The sequence below is a fragment of the Mastacembelus armatus genome, chromosome 3 (assembly GCF_900324485.2).
Source record: "Mastacembelus armatus chromosome 3, fMasArm1.2, whole genome shotgun sequence".
NCBI lineage: Eukaryota > Metazoa > Chordata > Actinopteri > Synbranchiformes > Mastacembelidae > Mastacembelus > Mastacembelus armatus.
This window is the reverse complement of record NC_046635.1, coordinates 23545657-23571755: the sequence shown is the minus strand read 5'-3', so window position 1 is coordinate 23571755 and position 26099 is coordinate 23545657. Positions and strand designations below refer to the sequence as shown.

Here is a 26099-nt window from a genome sequence, read left to right as displayed (position 1 = left end):
TTTTATTGATTCAAAGCAGAGCATCAATTGAAAAATAAACCAGTCATGGGTGTTATGTAATGCGGCATCTTGTCTTGGTGGAAAAGTGGCATCAATTTATCACCTCATTGAGCCAAAGTGAGTCTTGAACAGAGAAAAGAAACAACATGAGGCAGTAGATTAAGATCCAAAATGGCAATGTTCACTTTAGTTTCACTTTAGCTCAAGCATATGAGTATTTCCTCACCCGTAATGCTCTGTGAGGGAAGGTCATGAATATTCAATTTTATCCTATTTATCTCCACTTTAAAACTGGAGTGTATTGTTTTTATGTGTTTTGCAATAAACACCTTTGCTTGTTGTTTCCAAATAGAAACAGCAACAATCTTTTACCTGGAGCTATACTTTTCCATGTCTGCAGTACATGAAGGTCTGCAGCACAGCCTTTGATAATATATATATAATATATATAGTATATATATATATATATATATACTATATATATATCTATGGAGGTTTATCAAGACCCTTGAGGTGCTATGTACCTCATTGTTACCCAGCTGAAACCAAGGCTGCTTTCCATAGGTAAAGATCTCCCACAGGATGACACCAAAGCTCCAGACGTCACTTTCAGTGGAGAATTTCCTGTACATGATACTCTCTGGGGGCATCCAGCGAATAGGTAGCATGGTATGTCCTCCAACCTGAGAAGAAAAGAGAGGAGAGAAGAGTTCTTTACTGCAAATGGAAATGCTGTTGCTAAAACTGAAATTACAAAACAGCCATCAAAACAAATAGCAGGCGTCTGGGGATTAACTGTCCTTGCATGTAAGTGATACGATGGGCTTAAATATCTCATGAATGCTGTGCTGCTGGAGGTTGAAAAATTCAACACAGGAAAACACTGACTTATCCGCCACGTGCGCTGTATGTATTAAATCGTGGGATGTGAAACTCTTCAGGTTAGCGTATTAATCCACCCCTTTGTTCTTGATGAAAAATACCAATCTGCAATCCCTTCTCTGCAGAAGAACCAGCATTAAGCAGAAAATCAGTCTCACAGCACAGAAATGGAGGTGCTTTAATCAGTTTTATACAAGTCACTTTCAATCAAGGGGTTAAAAAACTGCTGCAATTTCATATGATTTCCAATGCAAATGTGAATGTTTAAATTCTGTTCTTATTTGCAGTATATACAGTACTATGTAGCATAAACATAATCACCTCGTGCATGAAGCAAGGTAACAGCAGAGGCAACCAATCAGCCATCAGCCATTTATTTCAGCAGAACCTGGAATAAAGTCTCTCTTGCTATAAATCCTCCGAGACAGGATATTAATTGATTAAAAAATCATCCATTAATCATCCTTGCTCTTTTCTTCCATTAGAAGACATTGTTTTAAAATCTATTTCCCATTCATGTCAGTGGCTGTGCTTTAATCATGGCAGTGATTAGCTAGAAAAAGAATGAACATATAACTTATATAACTTTGACCGTTAAACCAGTAGAACTTTATTTCCTGTCCTACAAAAATTACACAACAAATTTGAATTCATGGCAACTTACTGTACTGACTCTCTATAGCTTTCGTCTAGGTAACTGATAACCATCATGACATTCATGAAGACCATTATGATTGAAGTTGCACATTTAGGTCACGTGACGACACATGAGCTGTGATCATTTGCAGGACATGACCATGAGATGTTGTTGAAAGCTAAAAAAAAAGTAGACCTTGATTTGATTCTCATTGTGATTGTGTAATTTTATAATACTGAAAATACAGTGTAACACTTGCAAAACCTGTTGTATGGAATTTGTTGTCCTATCACTTTGTATTGTTACCTAGCATTCATCTAGTCTAGCTTTTAGCTTTTGCTGCTGACATTTTTGTCAGGATAACATTAGGATAAGATGAACTTTTAAGCCCCTTTAATGTTTTGATCTCCCAGTTGTACTACTACAGCACATGACCCATCCATCCACCCACCCACTCATCCATCTATCCATCCATCAATCCGAGCTCATTTTCTGTGCTTAAGGGAAAAGCAAAATCCAATACACACCCTTACATACCTAGCTCTAAAATCATCATTAGGAAAACCTCTTAGCTTGTAGCTGCATTCACCCTAACACGATTCCTCAGCTCTGTACCTCTGGGTTACAACACAATCAGATTCATTTAATCATAATAAGCTCTTCTCTCATCTCCATTTACCAGCTCCAACATCTGTGTGCCTTCAGCTGTGAACGCTGTGTGGCATTTTAAGTATTGGAGGGGGGGGGGATCAACTCATGTCTTACTAATTACCTCCTAGTTCCGTAGCATGCTCATTGCACATTTCCTTTGAAAGTCAAACACAATCTCCTGTGTCACTTTGACATAGAAGATGAATCTTGTGGATGTTTAAAAAACACATAGATTTGTCAATCTGCCAAAAGGCTGCTCCTTCCTGGGCATTTATTCAGAATGTCCTCTGGTTTGTACACTTCATCAAATTTAGTTGCTGAGCATGAGGCCTCTAGTTGCTTGCCTTTTTAGCTTTACTTGTCCTTCATTTGCACCAGCTATTTGTAACTCCTTTACCAAGTTTATGTTAGTCCTTTGGAAGTTTTTAGAATTTAACTATGACTTTGTTTTATTTGTTTGTTTTGTTCATTTCATTTTTGTTTCAAATTAATCTACACCGAGTGCTCCAAATTTCTGCTGCACTGAAAGCTCCCAGGAGCACGGTGGCCTCCATAAAATTCAGATGGAAGAAGTTTGGCATAACCAGGACTCAGGCTGTAATTGCTGCCAAAGGTGCTTCAACTAAGTACTGAGTAAAGGCTCTGAAAACTTATGCAAATGTGATATTTGAATTTTTTTCTTTTTAGTACATTTATAGACATTCCAAAAATTCTGTTTTCACTTCATCATCATTACGTGGCACTGAGTGTAGATTCATGAGAAAAAAATGAATTTAAATAATTGTAGTATCAGGCAGCAACATAACAACACTGAATACATTAAATTACAAATAGACATGCCTGCACAATCTAATGTTCTACTGATGCTACTGCCTTGCTTGGTCTAGTATAAATAGTAGCTTGTGGAGCCTGATGTTAGCAAACGTCAGATAGATGTTGCTGTGGACCTGACATTTCTGTTAGTTTGCTGTCTTCGTGGCTCTTTACTATTTATACTACAGTTGTACAACATTTTAGTCAGGCCAGTTGGCTTAATGATCAGTCCTGAATCCTGAAATCACCACTTGTGGCAGCTGATGCAACCAGCTCCTAATGGTTGCAGGAGTCAACCAAAGGTCACACAAAGAGAAAAAGCTTTGAAAAACTCCAAGAACTCAAGAAGAACTGCCGCATATACAGTCCATAAGCCTTGGCAGTACATCCAATAGGTAAATGTTCATCACAGAACAATGTCACCTCATAAACAAAAGCCTCAGGTATTTGGTATCCTCTGAATACCACTGTGTTTCTAGATGTTTTGTGTTGTTTCGGACCTTAAAGCTCCTTGGTGTAAACCCTTGTTTTGAGTGTCTTGAGTAAGTCGATAATTATGGTACTGTGAAGTGCACAGCTATATCATGAAGAGGTATTCCTCCTCCTATTTCCTTATATTAAACACAAATCAATATTTGTACCCATGCCCTGGAGGTCAACAAGACTGTTAGAAACAGTTTTCTAAAACACCTATATACTGAGCATGAATCAAAATCACACTCCATTAACCTCCAGAATGTCCAACTTTTTATCTGGGTGGTGTTTCAGCAAAACAAATGGAGGGCATCCTTTCACTTCAATTCCTTCGCTTCAGAAATGTCATTTAATACTGTAGTCAGCCTTTAACCCTTTCATCTTTCTGAAAAAGCAATAAAATGCAAGTGAAACTTTAAACACATATAATTTGGATTTTGAGCTTGTTATGACAAAACCGTTTACACCTAAGCACAGTGTTAGAAGATTTGTATTTCTTTGTATTATTAAAAAGTCCAGAGACGGTTTAGTGAGCACACACTTTTCAGCCCAAATCTTCTTGACATTAATACATTTACACACATTTACACCTCTGAGCTACCCCAGTACAACTACAGTCTTCTGCTAATCCCACCAGGGGTTAAGTGCTCTGCTCAACTCCATATCAGTGTCAAGTTGTAAAGTGTCATTTTCCAAGAATCCTCCAGTCAAAATTCTGCTTCTGTATAACTTGCCCAAGGGCATCAGATGTATTAGCAGAATCTCAAAGACATGAAAAACCCTTTGCCTCCTAATTTTTTTACACCTCATTCTGCCTGCGCCACAGCCTGAACAAGCATGATACCCCACCACCCCGGCAGACAAATGAAGCTGTTGTTGTTTTTCTTCAGTGGTAGGATAAACTGGTAATTAAGGTAAACATACATTTGAGATGTGTTTCGAATAAGGTATCCATTCCCTTACAACTTTAACACGCACACTATTTATCGACAATCCCACGGGGAGGTTGACAGTAGGTTTCTCTTTTGCATTCTCCCCTCTCCAACCTCATTTGCCGGGGTTCCACTTCGAGCTAATGGCCAAGCCACACACTGACTTATACCCCACGTGGTCTCATTAGACATGACATGTTTTAGTATTGTACACAACATTAAGCCAATATCGATGCTGAGACCACCTCCGCTGTACAAAATCTCTGAGTTGAGTCAAGCTAGGTGGGCTGAGAGCGAGGTGAGGAGTTGGCGAGGGCCTGTATAACTTTTCCCCTGTGGAGCTTTATAAGGATTAAACAGAATTAATTAAGTTCCTGTTAGTCTAAATGACTTATCTTAGGTCCACTCTGTCCATTGCATGCAAGGCCAAACCTCATCAGATGCATACTGATTCAACTGCCACTGCCACGACAAGGGGCATTAAAACTGGCTGATTCTGGTTGACTGCATGCTATCACCTTGGGTTTTTGTGACAAGGCCATGGCAATTAGCTTGGAACATGGGGGGAAACGAAGAAAAAAGGCTGAACACATAGTAAAAATAAAATAATGGCCTCTGTAATTATCCTCATCTTTCTCACTCAATGTCATATTGAGAAGCTGGCAATGCTCTGCAGGGAGTGAGGAATGAGTCTGGGGCTTTTTTTGTTGCTGTGTAAACTGGATTAGTGCTCTGCCTGTCCCACCGTGGCAGGAGAGTGATTGGATTAACGGCGTGGAGAGCACAGCAGCATGGCAGGGGGATAGATTACTGGCCCAGCTGGGCTCTTCGATGGGCGCTCTGTGGTCTACAGGGAGCCCTGGGAGGCCCCAGACATCTTAAAGGGCCCTGATAACCATCAAGACACTCTCTCTCCCTGCTCTAAACATGCTGCTATCTCTGCTCTCCCAGCTCAGACAGCAGTGAACATAAGTTCACTTTTAGAGGCTATGATGTCCATTAGGTTTCTACCTGCTGCGCTGCTGCCAAGTGGAGATAAAGTGGTATCTACTCTGGCCATTGCATGCCGGTGGGTGGTGAAAGTTTCTAAAGGTTTTCAAAACACATACACACATACTGCACTTTTGCTATCATGCAAAATATTTATCTCTCAAGACCAACTTGTACAATGCCATGTGTAGCTACACTAGGTAACCTCCTTAGTGTTGCTGCTGACTTAGTGCAACTGCAGGCTGAATATAAAACTATTAGCAGTAAAGCCCTGCAATACTGGTCAAATTTGTGTGTCCTGAAACAGTGCACACTGGAGAGCCTTGTGCATCGACCAGCTTTTGTTGAAACTCACTGTATAATACAGAAACATGAGATTAGCAAAACAGCTATGAAAATACAAATTGCACAAATATATTTTGGCAATTATTCTCATTTGCTTTCTTGCTGAGCGTTAGATGAGAAGCCCACTTCCATATTCACTTCCATATGGCTTAAACAAACAAATGATGACATGTTAATTGGGGAGAACCAAAGTGAAGAGATTTTGCGAAGCTCAGACAGTTCCAGCCTTGCTGATTCCTCCTGCTTTCAGTCTTGAAGGTGAGTTAACTTAACCGGCTGCTGGTGGTAGCATCATGTTTACAAGACAGATATAAGAGTGGTATCAATCATCTCATCTAGCCTCTGCAAAAAGCAACTACTCACAGCAACTTATATCACAAAATGTTGAACTAGCTTCAAAGAATGCAAAAACCGCATTTCCTGGGCCCTCTAAAGCCTCCTATGAGGTCAAGAGTAACATCTCCTTCATTTCTTAGATTTATTACTCAGTAACAGAGTGATCATGTAAGACAGGAGTGCTCGGCTAGAAGAGAAAAAAAAAACAAGACCCAAGGGGAGAGGCAAAACAGACTTTTTTCATCCTTTCATGCAGCAGTAATAAATATTGCCTGTGTGCTCATTAGCACCAAGCTGCATTCAGTTTTGAGGAGCTTGTGCTTGATAAATAATGCAGCAGTGCAACGCCTGTTTGATCCTCGAAACAGTAGAAACCTGGGGACCATTTTTCTTCAAAGCAAAGCAGTGCAGGTGAGCAGTGGCTTCCTGGCGGACTCACAAAAAACTCCTACTCCCTGAAACTAATTCATTGTTTTATGACGTTATTACAATGTTTGATGGTCATTTGTCCTGATTAAAAATCACAGATTCTGGCTTTAAAGGTTTTTCCATTTTTTTACCCAACACTAAAGGGAATATGGCAATTTTGGCTGCATTTATTCATCCAACCAAGGGTAACAAAATCCTGCTTTACATTCAGACTCAAACCCAGAGTCATTGAAATGAAGAACAATACCTTGCCCCTGCTAAATGAAAACACTCACAATGCAAGCAAACCTCAGGAGAAAAGTCTGAGGATTTTTAATATTCTGTAGCGAAAAAGTAGAAGCTGTAAGCCTCTACATCTTATCCTCTGACAGGAACCTGTAATGCCACTGTTCATAATTTGGCTGTAATGAGTTGTTTTGAGGCCATTTTTCTCCTGGTCTATAAGAACCGCTGTCTAACACCAGAGAATACCTGCAGCTTGCTGAATGCCAAGCTGAAAACTTTTCCTGAACTTTTCATTTCAGCAGAAACAGAAATATCACAACTTGACTTAATTACTTTAACAAATCAGGGAGCAGCTTTTAACATAACCGATGAATATTGACCAAATGTACAATATGACACAAGGAAATTACTAGTCAAGGACCATCAAATTACTGCAATTCACACTCTACCAACCTTCTCTTCTATTAAAAAGAAAATGCAAGACAAAGTAACCCTTCATTATACTGTGACCAAATTATATACTGTATATAGAATGATATTTGAGACCTGCAGGTTGGCAGAGCTCCTGCTCATCCATATATGCTCAAAATGCTACTGCACAAAATTTTCTGGTAAAAAAATAAAAACACTGCATTCACAGTCACTTATACATACCTAAATATGCATAATTCAGTGCTTCACTCTTTGAACTCAGGAAAATATTACCTGATATACATATCATGAGGCAGTGGTATAAAACACCTTCCCAGCATGCAATGGAACTGCCACTGGCATGTGCAGGTTCTTCATTTATCTCTACAAGAGTATGTCTAGTGCAGACAGAACAGGGGGGATATGACAGATGGGTGTGATTTAAGACAATATTCATTTCTTAGTCAAAGTTGTTCCCTTTGTTGCAAAGTGTTCTGGGAGTCCCAGAGGGCAACAAGCGTCAGTGCAACTAGTCAGCAACGCGAGGATTGTGTTCTTGGCACGACACAGCTTTTTATAATCACTCAACACACAGAAAGTGTCCAGTACTGTTAGGGGTTCCTTATCTATGGGCCCTGTCAATTCTTTTGTTGGTGGGTGATGCTATCATAAAGCAGCAAACGCCAGCTTCACACCAGCCACGCCACACACATAGGTACGTGTTTGTTTTTATTCCTCATGAGGGCTTTACAATGATTTACACTCATATCTTGAAGAATTGCCCTAATCTTAACCTCACCCTAACCTTTCACAAACCTTACGCAAAGTCATCACCAAAAAATTCAATGATTTACGAGGTGCATCTGATCCAGGTTCATACTAGGTGCACACATACACACACGCTAGCACTGTGTGTGTGTGTGTTTGTACTGAATCAGTAAATTATTCAATAAATTATTCAACTGTGTAAAATTTCCTCAATAAATTCAACACTGAGTTTGACAGAAGGAGCCAATATTAGAGTGAAAAAGTTCCCTGAGACTGACAAACTGCTTACAAATTCACTGCTGCTACTGGTCTTATTAACTTTTTTCTTTATATGTACTGTAGTTTATTGTAATCACACAACTTGTTTCAGGCTGTTGGAAACAAGTACAATACCAGCTCTGGAAAGTAAATAAAGCAATTTTTTTGGACATTTTTAACATGAATATCTCTGGATTTTCTCCTTTTTTACATCTTGGACTGATCACTTCACGTTGTTAACTGGGCACAGATTGTAGAGCTACACATCGAGTCACCAGCTGCTTATTTTTCCCCGTCAGTGAGGAGCATAACATTTGTGGAGGTTCACTTTATTGTCCTAGGGTCAACCCCCATCTGCAGAGACACCCTGAACAACCAGCAAGAATCTCTAGCATAGTGTCAAGGACATTATCCCACAGCAGCTTCTTACATATGAATAGTGCCTGCAGTCCAGAGTGGAAGCTGGACTCCTGCAGTGTTAAGTTAGTACTTTACCCTCCACATGACACTGACTGACAACTTCACATAGAAAACATGTGAATACAATACAAATCCCAGATTACATTGCTTTTAGATGACCTGTTAGGTGTCATATCTGTATAAACTTCTTGCAGAACAGTTATCTCACAGCAGTTACACTTTAGGGCCATAATTGTTCAGACCAGAACAATCAGCTGAGCCATTTAATCTTCCAGCTGAGAAGTATCTTACTGCTAAATTAGGTGTGACTTGGTCTTCAGAGACAATTAGCAAAAACTGTTCATTGGGCTAAAACAAGGAGTGCCATCCTTTCATCCTTCAGCCTTGCCCAGAGAGGCTCACCTCGGTTGCCCGGGACACTTACAGAGACAGAAACTGAGACAAAACTTGCACAATCTATATGGAAGATTTGTACCATAATAATCTGACATGATTACCATGAAGCTGGCCTGCATGGAGCTGCCGGTGTCTAAATATCAAATGATTTTCCTCAACAATGAACTCATAATGAGTACACTGGGCTGTAAGTCCTGTATTTGATGATAAACACCCAATCAGCTTTGAATATTATATTCCAGGGGTGTGGCTGGAAAATGAATTTTGAGGTATGTTGCAGGACATGAGAAAGGTCTTCAAATATTCTGTAATTTCAATATTTTCACATCTGCAACATAAAATTCAATTCAGCTTTGGAACTGAATTTAGATTAAGAACATTTTGAAATTTATGCATGAAATGTACAAACTTTAATGTTGTAATAAGCTTGATCCCAGTGCTGATAATCTGCTTTGATCAGAGATCTTTAAACAGCATTATGCATGAGTGTTTTTAATAATATCAGGGTAATGATTTTCTGTTCCCACTGAAGTGGCCTCACCTCATTGGCAACCTGACACTGTCATATCCACTTAGGGCCAAAACAGTTAGTAAGATTTGTTATACTAATGCACACTCAACCATGGTGCCAATCTGCACTGAACAATACACAATTCTTTCAAAAATCAAAAAATAATATTCAGAGCTTAATAATACACATAGCACACAGGTGATACTGCATAGAAGAGCCTCGCATCACGCCGTAAAGACATCATGCTCAAATTTTCTAACATTTATTTTTTTGTGTGCAGAGCAGCTTACCCAGCAGGCAAGTACTTCATAACTGCTGGCATTGCCCCTAGCAGTTCAAACTAGCCCAGCTGTCATGCTGGGAAAACAGAAACAGGCGCACCTAAAGTCATTTCACAAGACCAGCCTGTCTAAGGCAGTCAGATCAGTAGCAGGCATCTCTCCATATTATCCACTTATTTATTCAGCAAAATGCTGAATTCTTCACCCCAGCAGTTGCTACCTGGTTTGTGGTGTTCGGAATTGCCTCTAAGTGTCAGACTGAAGGCTCAACAGGCTTATCTCCCTCCACTTTACCAAACCTGTCCATTCCTGCCTGACTATATGGGGCCTGGTGCAGGGGCTTGGAGCTGCATTGGGGAGGAAGAGTTCTTAAGTCACCTTAGAGAAGAAACAAAAAATGACACAGGAAAGTGCAGAATTCTTCACCCCTTAAAATGATCTTTTATGTAACAGCCACAGAGGATGCATTTAGTGTTGTTCTGGACACAATTACCAAGTCAAAAATATTACAGCCACAACTAAAATGTACTTTTCACAGAAAAGTTACTTTAAACACACTGTAGGGGAAATGTGACTATGGAAGAATTATTTGTGGCACATATTACTTAACTAGAGTATAAAAAACCCAAAAGAGTAGATCATTTTATTGCCAAACAGCAACTAAAATAAGGAATGTGAAATTTTACCCTGTAGTAGTCGCTGCTGTAGATGTCTCTGGACATGCCGAAGTCTCCAATCTTAACCAGCAGGCCATTGCCCACCAGGCAATTGCGGGTTGCCAGATCTCTGTGGACAAAGTGCTGGGAGGCCAGGTAAACCATGCCTGAGGCAATCTGGGTGGCAATGTGCAGCATCTGGGAAAGGCCCAGCTCTCCGTTGGACTGCAGTGGCTGGCCATCGACCAGGATCATGGCATCTGGGCCGTGCGCTCTGGGTTACAAAGAACAGTATTGATTGATTTGATGAAGTGATATAAATGGCAGAGTTCTCTTTCACAGAAACTTTCACTTCACAGCAGCCACTGGCTCCAAAAGTGGCAATGACAGGATAATGAAATGTGCATCTGTGGCATGATACAAACAACAAATAAACAGCATGAAGTAAATATGCAGTTAACAGTCACACAAGTAGCCACCATTAGCTCGTGGTCATATCACACCGAGTAGCTTAAAATCCACTGAATGCACTGAATCAAGCAAATGCACTTTTTATTGCTTATGAATTCAACTTTTCATTTGCACCAAGAAGACTGTGTTATCTCTCTTTTTAAAGTTTCATAGTCTTGCTTTAATAACTACATTTAGGAACCTTTAATGCCTTTTTGCAGCAGGGCAGCCTATATAACCTGATTACCCTTTTAATAAGTAACCCAAAGCTCCTTATGGTACTAATAAACCCTTACGCTGGCAGTATTGATGCCTTTTTCTTTCTATTGAGGATAATTACCATAATAAAGAGAGACTGTTAGAAATATTAAATTAATAATAACCTCCAAGCACTTAGGCAGCGTTAATTGCAATGATAAACTGTTAAGTGTCTGGACTGTTTTTTATTCATTCTGTGGCTGTTATATGAGTCTTTTGTGGTTTAAAAGCCATTTTTGCATCATCTTCATGTATCCTAACCTGTCAGGAATTTGAACCAAGAATCAAGAATTGAATCAAGGTGAATTTATCAGAACATATACAGTACAGGATGTGAGCTCTGTACCTGTTTGGCATTGGGTGGTGACAAAAAAGTCATTTCCTGTAAAGTTCCTGCTGCTCTCTTCACCTTCTTGTCACTGTGATTACAGACCAGGGACTACGCAGGGAAGAACATGCCTCGCTCTCTCTCAGGCTGTTTTCATCCATCTCTCAATTTTAGCGCAAGTCAATATGCTTTGCTTTAAGTGTGTGTAATAATTCAGTTCAAGTGTAAGGGGATTAGTAGTACTGTTTCTTAGAATGTGTCTTTTTGTCTATCTACCTCTATTTAACATCACACACATGTAGTAGTGGCTGAGTGAGTACTGACACCCTTTGTTTATCTGAAGGTTGAGATGGACCTGTGCATCAGATCCTCTATTCATTCCTATTGATTCCCTGCACGTCATCTGTTAAATGTGACCAACAGGACCAATAGATCAAAAAGCAACCATGTCTTGCACCTTGCATGAAAGAATTTCATCATTCGCCACGTTGCCTTTCATTTCAGGAATGATTTCCCAACAGAAAGTCTTCACGCACTTGTGAATCCACATAAACACACACACACATTCATGCTAAATCATAACATGTCATCTTTTCAACTACTGCTGAAACTTCAAAAATGAGATAGACCACACACACCCATACACACAGCTGCTGTCAGCGCACTTGAAATAGCACACTTCTATTGCCGACTCTTCCTGTGCACACTGACATCAGCTCCAGTGAAGCTTCCCATTACCAAAGCGCTCACTGTACCGGCATCGTGTCGCTTTTGTTGAGGCTTATCAGAGGTCACTTCCCTCGGTACAGCCTGACATTATGGAACAAAAGCACTAAAGCACTCATGTTCACGAACCCAAAAAGCTGTGAAGTTGTCTGGATATTGTATCAGCAGCTGGAGTTTGACAAAAGAATTTTAGTTTTCTTGGGCCTATACAGACATTTTACATGAAGGGTTCATATCATCTGTGAGGAAGAATGTGCACACACATTGACACTGAAGCTGGGTTTTTACTCTCAATAGCTTGCTACTGTTCATCTGTTCACATGATGAATTTCTGATTTGCTCAGCCATCCTGATACATTTAGGGTTAAAATGACTGAACCTTCAAAGAAAAACTGACCTGAGGAATTTATTGAGGTCTCCGTGCTTCATGTATTCAAACACCATGATGAGAGGGTCTCCGTCGACACACACTCCATAGAATTTAACAATGTGGTCATGCTGCAGGTTGGTCAGCAGCTCTGCCTCTCTCTGGAAGTCCTTCCTTGCAGACAGGTTGGGATCTTTCAGTGTCTGAAAGGGGAAACAGTGAGTAGTTTACACAGTTTGGTGACAAGACCTGTCCTAGACCAAAATGAAAGCCTATGTATCTCCACCTTTAAAGGACTAAACAAATACATCCTTTAGACCAGGGGTCCTCGAGGTCCACTGTCCTTCTTGTTTTCCGAATATCCCTGCCCCAACAGTTTCTGATTGGCTGAACACACCTGATCCAGGTAATCAGCAGGGATAGTTGGAAAACAAGCAGGACAGTGGACCTAGAGGACTGGAATTGGAGACCCCTGCTTTAGACCCACTACTTTCTTACATTCTATTGTTTATTGTGTCCTGACCTGACTTACAATCTATTGTCTCATTTTTTCCACTTTTTCATTTTTCCTTTAAGTCACACCCTGCACCTATTCTTTTTCCACAGTAGTGGTCAGTCATTTGGTCAGTTCTCTGACCAAGACTGAAAACTCTGGTTAACAATTACATGGATTGCCATGAAATTTTTCAGCCAGGTGCCATAAAACCCACTGAATAGACTGCGACAAGATGGCACAATTAAAAGTGTCCCAGTCAAACCTCAAATGGTGATAAGCAAGGTGGAAAATAAGCATTTCTGTTTGTTTCATTTTTTAATTTAAAGAAATGTTAGAGTCTCCACTCTGGTGTTTTCATCTGTCACTATACATTTTGCTTTAATCAGCACAAACCTCCCCACTTTGGTTAAAAATTAGAGATTTGTTCTCATGTTCATCCAGATGGAAGTTCACTTTTAGTCTAGTTGTCCTTACTGTGAATGATGCAAAGTCAAATCTCATGCATCCTTTTATATCCACAGCTTTTGTCACTGCCTCCAGCCAGTTGTTAAGGTGTTTGTTTGCCCACCTTCACCAGGACCAAGCCGCCATGGGAATAGAAGCGATTAACTTCTGTTAACTTTATCGTTTTAGAGATAAAATTCACTGAAATCTCTTTATCAATAAAGCTTTGAAACAGAATTTCTTTGATTGTTTACTAATCCAATATACATCAGGAGGATATTCGGTATATCCTCAACATAATCCTGTACAAAATTTTTAACCCAATCACTACAGCAATTATACACAAAACAAATTGATCTGATTGGTAACCGGATCAAGCAGGGAGTGGCCTGAACTCCTTTGAAATGGAATACACATCAAATATCAAATCTTGATGGGATGTCTGCTGAAACTGCTAGTATCAGAAAAAAAATCCAATAGCAGCAATATTGTGCTTTATTGCAGCCTCTGCTGGAGGAAAAAGAGACTCTTGACATTTCATCAGCAACAGGAAAATACAACAAGTTGCTTTTCTTGATCTCTTTGGCCTTGAGTTCTGCTTTCCCAGCCTGCTGCTGATTTTATTACAGATGGAAAGACCTTGGGATGGAAATACATTTACTCATATGTGCTGTTCTTGCAGTGAAGTGCTGGGAGTGGTAGAGATGTACAGCAGAGTAGGTAAAATGACCATAAAATTCTATTACCAAATCAAACTGCACTCTTAAGGAAATGTTTCCTGTCTGGGAATCCCTCCAAAACAATACCTCCAAGTGCTCAACTACAATAAATTGAGGGAAAGTGCTGCAATGAATTTTCCCTTTGTTGACCTTTAAGTGTATTCAGAGAGGCTCTTTTTGCTTTATTGCAGACAGAAACATTGTCAGATGAAAATGCACACTGTATTGTGTTTTTAAAATAATTATAATAACACAAATTGCATTTTTTTTTGCTTAATTCCGTAATACTAAGAAAAGGACATGACAGAAAGCCACTCCATCCATCTTCATTTTAACTCTTCCAGTACTTCTTTTGTCAAGGTCAGAGTGGTTTCTGACGCTTCCTCAGTAGATTTGCTGAGGCTGCAACCTCTTATTCAGTATCACCCTACTTTACATTCATACAATTTCACATATTCACATTGGAAGCTGCCAAGCGCAACTTAATGTTGAGCACAATGAAGACATTAAGAGCCGCCACATGGGCAATGCTTCCTAAGGAAACTTAGCTGTTAATAAATGCTTTATGTTCTTTAAAACAAAGTATCCTCTTCACTGGGGTATTAACTTAGCATGACAGTAAATGCTGACACTTAGGTTTTGGGTGCATTGGTACAAAGACAGGCTTGCACACACAGTCCCAGGCAGAAGAGATCTTGCCCAAAAGAATGCTCTGCTTTTATTTCTATTTATCTAGATCGTAGGTAATAGGGACTGAATTTTCATATGAATATATATGTATGTAACTTTCCCATCTATGAAATGTGACATATTGCACTGTGGGACTCACATTTACACCTACAGGCAATTTTGAGTCTGTGGGAGGAAGCTGAGGAGCCCAAAGAAAAGCCACGTAGGCTCAAAAACCACACAGAAAGGCCGCAGGTTCGAACAGGATTCAAAACCTACGGCTGATCCCCCTTGTCTCCTGTATTCATGCTAAGCTAACCAAACCAGCTATTGCTTCATATTTAGCAGGCAGATATGAGCATTCTCAGTGTAAAAGCTGTAGATGTACCTTGACAGCAACCAGCATCTTGTCCTTGGTGGGGCTCAGGTTGTAACACTCGGCCAGGAAGACTTTACCGAACGCTCCTTCACCCAACTCCCTCTTCAGGATGATGTCTCTCCGCTTTATATGCTGGACAACTAAAACACAGACAGGCAGCCAAAGAAAGGGAGGAGAAAGAAAAACTGTAATTTTTCAGAACATTTTCTCAGGTATTAAGATACTGCACAGCACATTTTTTGGGAAACAAAATCTGTGCTGCAAAATAAATTTAGTAGAAAGACTTCATCTTCAAATATCTTATTATTTCTAAAAAAAAAAAACAGAGAAAAAGGAGAGCAAAAGAAAGTGAAGTAGGAACACAAGCAAAGCGTAAGGGAGAAATACAGTATAGTGCAGCTACACTGTGGGTGTAGATACTTTGTAGTTTTTAAATTCTACTGAAGATCTTAAGGTTTCTGAAGATACAGTATCAAATATGTGTGTACAAAATGATACAGGCATCTAAAATTCTCTGTTTGATGTAATAGTGAATCCATAAAATGCAGCTTGAATATTTAAATATTTCTCTCAATATAAATGTGATAAAACTGCACTGAAATGCTAAAAAAAAAGCTGTTACAGAATATGTGATGTTGTCAAATGGTGTACAAAAATGTTTTATCTGACTTTGGAGCTACTTTAGAGAGAGCACTGGCAACATTAGGGTTCATATCGTTTTAAATCTCTGAAGTGCAAATAAACTTCAAGATGACACAGGACCTGTGCTGCCTATTTGGATTCCTTGGGTTTATTGTTGGCACTGAAACAACACAGGGAGCAGTTTTCTAATAAGAACAGAATTGTAAAATGTCTATTTCTGCAAAATCTCTGTGGGCAGGCTTAGAAATTCTCTGACAGAAAAAAGTCCTACTGGCTCTTTTTATAAGTCTTATTCTATCTTTTCCAATAACTCACTAACAGGATCATTTTAGAGTCACAGTGTACAAAAATCTGACCATTTTACTTTCTAGTTGTGACTGCTTGCTTGTTTGTGCTCACAGAAGTGCAGTGGGTTCTTCTCTTGATAAGTTTAAGAAAACTGCCCCATCTTGCAAGTTAGGTTAATCATAAGCCTTCAGAAGCCTAAAAGACAGAGATCTTAGGGGGGAGTTGGAAGAAATAGGGAGACAGAAAATAAAGTATGAAGCCAGGTACTGTGGGTACTGCAGGTAAGATTTCACCCCTTGGCTCAGTATGAAAGAGCTGGGGAGGTGTAGGAGTTGCTGGCTCCTAAACAGAACCGCCCTGAATAAAACATGACAGCTTGTAGGTTTACCATGGAAACTGTGCTGCTTCTATAAATGTGAACATGCATAGTTTATAGAAACACATGTAGATAAACATAACAGGCACATATGTAATGTGTGCTTACACTACAATATACTCTACAAGGTTGTGCATCATATCTGGGTCTGTACAGCAGCTCTCTTGTGCTTTAAAATATGAATGAAACAAGCAGACATGACATAAAATTACAGGTGAAGGGCCAAAGCAAAGCTATTAAATATTAACTTCAATAATAAATTTGAAAATACTATTACATATATATATATATATATATATATGTATATATAATTTTGAATTTAATAAAAATGTAATAGCTACATTCAGTCTTTAATATTTGTCTAAACACTACTAATGCTGCCAAGTTAAAAGAAAGTATCTAACCTGTCCAAAACCCTAATGAATGTCTGATTTCACTGCAAGGTTTCATCAGTGTCCACTTTAAAGACGGTAAATAAATGAAGCAACATTAGGCATTCAACACAGGCACTAGAATCTCATTTAAAATCAAGCTAAATATATTGGTCTCACGAAGCAGTCATGACAACACATTCAAGACTCAGATCAGCAGCTTTTATCATTACTAAGGAGTTGTGTATGGTATATCGGCAGGTATTGACTGCACACGCCTTGAATTTCTGATTTTTGTATGTCATTATGTGCAATCGTTTATTTTTTCCACTGTCTCTTACCTCTGATGCAGCTGACACATCATATATTAACACCAGCTCACCAAGTTCAACGTGTCCTTGGGTAAAGAATTGAACTTCCTCTTCCTTTATCCACCCTCTATCTGCGCATTCTGTGATTTTTATATCATGCTTCGTGATTGTGTACATATCATAGAAAATATGTCATTGAGAACTCAAGGGCACACAACATTATATTCTGAGAAAATGCCAGTACATCTGTAGAGCTCATCAGCTCTTACATCAGCAACAACAGCCTGAAACTCAGAGGCAGGTCAGCGTTTCTTCAGCTCCTCCCAAGACCTAATGAAGTTTGATCTTTCTCTGCTGATGAACAAGCTACGTTTTCTACATTTAGCCTAATTTCCAATTAACCTTTTGCTGAACCTTAACCCCCCTCCTCCAAGTTACTGTTGTTGTGTCTGTCAGGAACAATTGATCCTTGATTCCAGACAGTGATACACATAAAAAAAAAAAACAACAAAAAAAAAAACAGTTTCTATCCAAGAAGCTTTAGTTGGACTGTCTGCAATTTCAACAGTCACTATAGATTTACCTAAACTGTAACTAACCAGTTGATTGAACAAACATGAGCTTCATGAAAATGTACAGTAGTCACTCGTAAAATCACACTCATTTTTATTCTACCATGATCATGTGTTTCTACTTACAGTAGCTTTACATTTAAGACTAACCAATGTGTTCATCAAAGTACTGTTGAATACTGAGTTTGCCTATGGTTGGATACGGTTGCTAGATTATAAATGTCCCTAAATTTAATAACTGACAGAGCCGCTAACTATGGCTTCCACACTATCACCACTAGTTAGCTGGTTAGCCCGACATCCAAATTAGAGCAGATAATTAAAACTATTTCTCATACTTTGCCAATTACACTGTTGAGTTTTAGGTTTTAGAAAGGAAAAAAGAAAAGAAAAGATCACCAAACAAACTCTTCAGTTATGTGAATAGGCTGATAGTTGCATATTTTGACTGTCTGTAGTGCCTGGTTTCGTCATAGTTCATTTATTTTAATATTTTCTCTGCACTGCCTTGACACCTCTTTTGTTATGCAGCTTATAAATGATGATGTCCTATGGAAAAATACAGTGGAGGCAGTGGCATCACCTACTGTTAGTAATGTTTATTGTGGCTTTGTCAAAAGTTCACCAAATGGTTTATTCTCTTAAATGTTTCATCAATAGACACAGATTTCTACTTCATTCTAACAATTCTATTGTGCGTGCGTGTGTGTGTGTGTGTGTGTGTGTGTGTATGTTGTTTTTGATAATTCAGAATCACCAGACCATCAGGCCATGAACATGTTGAGAAGGTGATTTTTTAAAAATGTCACCTACTCCACTGGTGTCCCATCGGATGGTTTCTTAACCACTATTTCTGAAATCAGTGTTAAATATGAAGAAATGCTCCAGTTTTAATGTAGATCAGAACAGAAGTGTCTGCAGACTTGCCGGGTGAGAGCCCCACCAGGGACACTAATACATCACTGCTGTCAAAGACTGATCCTCTAAAAACCTGCTTTCTAAGACTTGAGAAAAACATTCCTAAGTCGATACACATACATTTTAATTCAGAATGTGTTTTGCCTGAATTTCGTAGACCTAATGTCTCTGACATTTTCTCAGCTGATAAAGGAGCAGCAATTTTTTTCCTTGTGTCTGAAAAGTTTCCAGACGTACATCTATTCCCCACTGAATCCCAGATCTCTACTATTATACTTTCTTTAAGAAATAGGAAAATATTTCTCTTATTCCTTTCCATACACTCGTCCATCATTTACCATCATCCAAGGATTGGTGTGTCCCCTACTATTGGTTGCCTGTCATACTGATGATCCAGCTATTCTATTGCTGTACCCATCATTGAGCTTCTCTGGATGAGATAGTAAATTGCCAAAAAATGTAAAAATGTGAAAGCTGTCAACTATCAGCAGGTTGGGACTTATAGACTGTTTGAACCACATACTCCCAGAGCACAAAATATTTATATATTCTAACTTTTCCTCAGAAGTTAGAACTTGATGGTTATCCTAACTTTTACTTTATATTTATTTTTCCCTTTGCAGTAATGGGAGGTGATATTTCATAGCTGGATTTCTTATCTGACGTGCAAATTTGCATCTGTTTTAATCACATATTATCAGTTTTATCAGAATATCATCTATCTTTGTCATTATGTAAATGAACTAAACTGATCCACGTTAATTGTTAAACTAACTTCACTATTTTAACTGTTTCCTCCAGTGCCTGACATGTTTACTTTGCCTGCTCCACATTGGAATAAACACATACAGGTATTGTACCTTCACTGGAGGCTGGATGAACTCTTTTTGCACTTTTATTCTGTGTGTTTGTAAAATCCCTTTCTGCTCTCTTTCAGGCATCAGAAATGAGCTGGTACATTACAGGTTACATTTTAGTCAGAATATTCAAACTGTGCCATCACTGTGTGAGTCAAAAAGTGTCAAGAAAAAGAATTAAAGGTAACGGAGTGGAATAACTGATGAGCCAGTCAGAACTCCCTCATGCTTGACAAGCTATGTGGACTCATCAGGCAGCAGAACAACAGTGACACTGTTCTTCCAGTAAGATGAAAATTGTTGCCAACTTAGCAACTTTGTCACCAGATTTGGCAACTTTTCAAACACATTTAGGGACTTTGCTTGAAAAAAGAGACTATTATAAACTGGCTGATACACACTGAGGGATAGTTCACTCCCTTCCAACAGTATAAGCCTCCAACAGAAACATATTACTACACTAAGAGTAAGAGGATGTGGATATAAAACTGAACTCATCCATCGTCACATTAACTATACCTAGAGGATTACATATTCAAATCTGTGTTCAGCGCGCAAGTAAATAACTATGTAAACTTCCCTTCTCACCCCTATGGGTGGTGTGTGTGTCTTCCTCAATCTCGGGTCCTCTGCCAGAGGCCTGGGAGTTTGAGGGTTCTTCGCAGTATCTTAGCTGTTCCTAGCACAGAGCTCTTCTGGACTGAGAGCGCTGATGTTGTTCCTGGGATCTGTTGGCGCCACTCTCCCAATTTGGGGGTCACAGCCCCGAAGGTGCCGATTATAGATATATATATATATATATATATATATATATATATACATACATACATACATATATATATATATATATATGTATACACACAGTATATATGTATATGGCTAGTATGCTTTGTAGCTATCCTTCACAACAATCAGTTTTACACCGCTGTTTCTTACAAATGCCACATGGTGAGTGAAAAAGTAGACCTCTCTGTGGTCAGGTTTAATGAAGCTCAGTTGACAGTATTTTTGCTGATAAAATGAAAGACAACATATGGTTGTGACAGCAGCTGTGTGATATATCAGATTAGAAATGAGAATGTGTTTTAATTCTAGCAAACCGTGCATAGTGAAAGTGAAAGTGACTTAACTGGCCAAGTGTGGTGGCCCATACTATTAGTAACTTGGTGTTGTGCTCCGTGTTTAATAGATTGTGACTAGAAACATGAACCCAGTGTAACAGATTGTAATTATTTATCTGCTGCAGTAGCTGTATGTTTGTTCATCAACAGTCTAATAGTTTTTTGCGACACCTTGTGGCAGTAAGGAGAACTGCATGGTGGAATTTTTTTTTCTTAACCTGTTCAGGTTAAAACACTGCATTCCTGACACAACGCCCCCGCCAGCACACTGCAAACATAGCTTGGTAAAAAAAAAGTATGACATTTTGTATCGCTACAACTGTGTTATCATCCCAGCTGGGTGAGTGGGTAAAGAGATTCCTGATTTGTATTACAGCTGACTGGTAATTGACTGGAGAACTGACAATATCTGCACAACTGCAGCAAATTAATGAAAGAAAATGAGGAGCTTTCCAGAGGATACCACTCTCTCTAGTGTGAAAGCATCAAATTGAAAACCTGTTTAACTTTCCATTTGTACCATTTGCCCCTTTTTCCATATTTCCCAAATGCAAATGTTTCACTCACGTTCCATTCAGGTGCTAAATAAGCACCGGCCACCTTGTTCTCCCCACTGATGGGAATGGTTACTTTAACCTTTCCTCTGAAGGTGGACTTGGGCTGCATCCTACAGCCAATTTACCCACAGTGACACACTGAAAAGCCTTGAGATTAAATCTCTATCCTGCAGCTCAGCATCATTCATTTGTCCTGACTTACCTGAGGCCTCGACGCCAGCAAACATTCTCCCTGGAGGCTGAGATACAACGCAGCAAGATTTACTGAGCTAGTCAGGTCAGGCTGCGAGGGAGCACAGATGTTTGGAGGGCTTTGTTCTGTACCTATGTATGTGTGTGTGTGTGTGTTTGAGAGTTTTTCCCCCGACTACCTGCCAACGATGTGCAGTCATGTGTGTGTTTCTGCCTCTCAGGTGTGTATGTGAGTATTTTTCTGACAGCTTCCCTGTGTGTGTGGTGGGTTGATTGATGGCTTCTGGTCATTGACAACAAACATTGATGCTTTAATGTTGAGAAGTGGCAGCTCAATCAAACATGCTTAGGACATCCTGACAAATTCTTATTTCCTGCAAAGGCTCTACATTTATAGTGGTTATTTTACTGATACAATTTTTATATTTCACAATTGTTTTCTTAATGAACATTCAAAATGAATAACGCAAACACACTATCACATTAGTTCAGGACTCAAAAACATTATTATTAGATGAAAATATATTAAACTCAAGCCACTTGAATGCCTATGACTGGTTAACAATCAGACAATTTCTGATTAATGACGCAAACACCAACACAAAGGATTGTCACTGTGACTTAGAAAGAAATCAAAAGGAAAGTAAAAGTGTACTTATAGTTTAGCCTGTCTAAAACAGAGCACCACAGGGTGTTAATAGGTACTTATTCAGCAGCTGATAGCACACAAAAAGCTCTCTGCCATTACATTTACTGCAGCACAGGGGCTCTGTGTTAGTTGGCATTGCTGGGCAACTGTGACATGAACACCAGCATTTACTGTTGACTCTCAGTGGGTATCTCCTGCTAACCTGCTGCAGCTGGCTGACTGCCGGCCTGGTTTCTGCTGCTGCCGCTTGGCCTTTGTGAATGCTCTGTTTGAATAACTGGCTGGCTAAAATATAAAATATATCACCCAAAACACACTCTGATGGCATTTTTTTAAATCAGAAATGTCTAGAGAGACAATGTCTAGCTACAGCACAGAATCCCAAAGTGTTTAACAAGATTGGCTGAATAATGAGGGAATGGAGATTAGAGACAACACTGCAGTGAAACGGAGCATGTAGAAACCTTAACTCTAATATTAAAATAAGATAAAATGACGTTTCAAAATTACATTATTCATTATTTGTCTATTTAAATATTCTACTAAATTCAATCAGATGGCTATTTCATATTGCCTTATTTATTGCTCTAATACTGAACAGCACGACAAAGATAAAATGATGATTTCTTTTTGATAATGGCTTCCCACACAACCTCAGTGCTGGATTAAAGTTGAAGCACACTTAAGTATTAAGTACACTTGCTGCTCAGGGAAAGTATCTGACGCCTTAAAAAAACGGTGTGCCAACCAACCTGAGCTGTTAGTCTCCATACAGTTGATACAACATGAAATATGCTTCTATAAAATATGGCAATTGAAGTAACTTTATGCAAATTTGCTTGGGCAACACGTAAACCTCCTGGGTTTGTTCTATTCTGCAGTTGTAAAACTGACTATGCTGAGAAACTACAATGAAAATGAAGCACTGATTATGGTGCTGACCTGTTAACACTGTTGTTTTTAACACATATCTTTGATGTACAACTCTGCACTACATTTGAAATAAAGACAACAAACATTATTCTAAAGACATTTTCTTACTTCATGTTTTAGTGGCCAGGAAATGTGAAGAAATTAAGTGTTTTAATTACCTTGAGCTAGTTATTATCTAACTGCTTCTTTGGTTTGCGAAATGTTTGCAAACCAATTGTGTGTATTTACAAATGCAATGAGTTTAATATACTCTGTATGTAGAATGAAGAAGGTACTTCTGCCAATTTTGATGTTGACTGATATTGTGTGAATATTAATGTAGTTTTGGTCTATTTGGATACAGTTACCACCAGGCACCACCTTCATACAAAGTTTTCTATTTTGCTCCTTTCTGTGCTGAGCTGGAAGGAATTCATCTTGAATTTCTAAAGTAACAAATAAATAAATAAAAATAAGTGGGTTGTTTAAATTCACAAATCGCTAACTTGTGGGGCTGCTTTGTTTCATGGAATCATATCTGTGTAACATGTTTGCTACCTTTCAGTCAATCCACTCTGCCTCTCCATTCATTTTAGAGTTTCCAAGCTGTGAAATTAGTCGCTCTTTGTCTCTGCTGGAAACATTCAAATCTTCAAAAACATCTTCTTGAGCATAATTATGTCTCGGTTACACCAAAAGCAGTGGGCGCAAAGTAGTGGTTTGTCCAAGCCATGCCCACGTATGATATCCCTAATAACATGGATGTAATAAAAGGCTACACGCTATACTCCAACATCAAAAGCTATTGTCTAATTTTGGCCAGTGGGATGTGACAAATCCTTAATTAAAATAGCAAACTGAGTGATACAACAAAGCCACTTGCTGGGAGACAGCGAATCCAGCAAGATATGGATCTGTCATTAGGCTAAAGAATTGTCCTTTGCCTTTTCTGCCTTTATCTCCCTAATGCGGCTATGTTTCCCCAGGATTGGCCTTTTCCAGCTCGGCTTGGAGAAAAAGAAAAAAAAAAAAAGATCTCAACGAATGTCCTAATCTGTCATGGCTCGCCTGTTTACTGCAGCAAAAAGTCGAGGCCACCAGTTCATCGGGAAGATGAACCAATTTCACGATGCTACTTCATGTTTTTAAATTAGCATTAGAATGACAACAATGCTCACGCTTGTGTTCAGGTCTCTGGTTCAACTAGAGGATAACGGCAACTGGATGATTTCTTCTTGCTTTTTCCTGTAGTGGGGGAATGACAGCAACACTTCTGCCAGCCAAGGATAGTGTGTTCTCTGTTGTGTGACTAGAACCATTTAACTGATATTATTTTCACATATATATATTTCCCGGGATTGACTTGAAGATCAACAGTCATGAATAATACATCTGGTGAGACACACTAGAGTGAGGGTGTGAGTATTGTAGCAGGTGACTTCCCATTACATGCAGCTGTTTTCACAGACGCCAGAATGGCAACAGACTGTTCCTCCTCCTCACTTTTATTGTTGGACATGATCTCACAATGCACACACAGAGACAGCAATGGAAGCCATAAATTACCAATAAGACTGGTGGTGGAAGATGACTGGGACTGACCATCACATTAGAAAACTCCTGATGGACATGGTTAAGGGGAGTGTGGGGGTGTTTAAATGTATTTATGGGTGTGCTAGTGTAACTCCTGCAGGACTGAACTTGGGGGTGTGTATGTGTGAGGGGGGGGGGGGGGGAGAGACACTGTGCCAGCAAGCTAGTCTCCTGGATAAGAAGCTTTCAAGTAAATGAATGAATATATTATGGATTGGTGGCCGAGCATCATTAAAGCAGCCATGTGAGCTGACTGAAGCTCTTTGGCTGACACGTGAAGCTGTAATACAGTCAGGCTGAGCAAGGGCCAGCAGGACAATGGTGACCCAAGGGGATCCCAGGGACAATGGCTGCAATGGACCCATGACTGAATACACCTATCAAACCATAGGAGAGATGAAGGAAAGCGAAGTGACAGACACAAAATGCCAACATCCACATGCCTACACGTTTTCACTGTCACTGTCATACACCCATGCTTTTACTGTAGATATACACATGAATACACATAGATGTTTTCTTTCCCAGTAAGTGTGTCCTCAGGGTAAAGAATACATTCATATTTATTGAATGATCTGCAGAGGCAGAAGCCATTCAGAGCCATTTTGTTTTTCCAGCTCATGGCAGAAAGAAGTGCCCATTATGACAGTGTGATGAATTCAGGGTTCATTTCCTATATTTTCCTTTTTCATGCATGGACGTAGAATTAAATCCAAAAAACAACAAGGGATGCTGAATTCTCAAAAGGAGAACATTCGATAAAGCCTCCATCAGAGCTGCCATTATGCATATACATGATCTGACTTTCAATTCCAGGTGCTCAGTAATCGGGACAAAGTTTCATTTGTGCCTGCTGTCATTTATTCATTAGCTCGCAATCAGCTCTCCTGTGCAAGGCATAAGACGATATAAATCAGTCACCGGCTGCTTATTAACAATTCATGCAATTCATAATACATAGGACGCGTCATTTATTTATCACTTCTAAATGGGATTTCCTTCTTTCTCAGTGGCTCCACTCAGAAGTCAGCAACTGCTGGTCTGACCAACGGGCATCTTGAGGGCAAGCCAAGATATATAATGTATACGATGCAAATCAAGGCCCAATAGGACCAACATTGAGACTGATTGAAAGTGCAGCCATTCAGATGGGAGGAGAGTCTTTTCCCCAGACAAATTTAGTAGGTTTACCTGGTATCATCTGGAGGAGAAGCAGGAGGCAACAGGCTGCAACTGGCTGCTAGCACAGTTGTTTTCTGCTGATTCTCTTGAGGAGTTGATGTAATTGTAAGTAATTAGGCCTTAAAGTGCTCTTGTCTTTCCCCAAACTGGAACATGAGTCCCGAGGGAAAGCAGTTGAGGTGGGGTTTGGAGGATGGCTGTCTAAACATCAGTAGCTGTTATACACAAGGCTCCTTTTGTCTAAACAGACCTTATATGAAGAGCCTGGAACTGTGCCACCAGATGCTAACACCATATGATCACAACG

At 39.4% G+C, this 26099-nt stretch overlaps 1 protein-coding gene across 7 annotated transcripts in view; it reads right to left on the bottom strand.

Moving 5' to 3' along the window:
* Positions 1 to 26099, bottom strand: part of ntrk3b (neurotrophic tyrosine kinase, receptor, type 3b) — a 147304-nt gene that overhangs the window by 3296 nt on the left and 117909 nt on the right. For 6 of the 7 annotated variants that reach the window (XM_026293842.1, XM_026293839.1, XM_026293844.1 and 3 more), the window contains 4 exons: positions 15261 to 15391; positions 12575 to 12747; positions 10446 to 10689; positions 525 to 683 (listed from right to left, as the gene is read on the bottom strand). In XM_026293842.1, coding sequence (XP_026149627.1) covers positions 525 to 683; positions 10446 to 10689; positions 12575 to 12747; positions 15261 to 15391 — 707 coding nt within the window. Of the gene's footprint in view, positions 1 to 524; positions 684 to 8499; positions 8506 to 10445; positions 10690 to 12574; positions 12748 to 15260; positions 15392 to 26099 lie in introns of all 7 variants that reach the window. The other variant, XM_026293841.1, reaches the window with a different exon arrangement.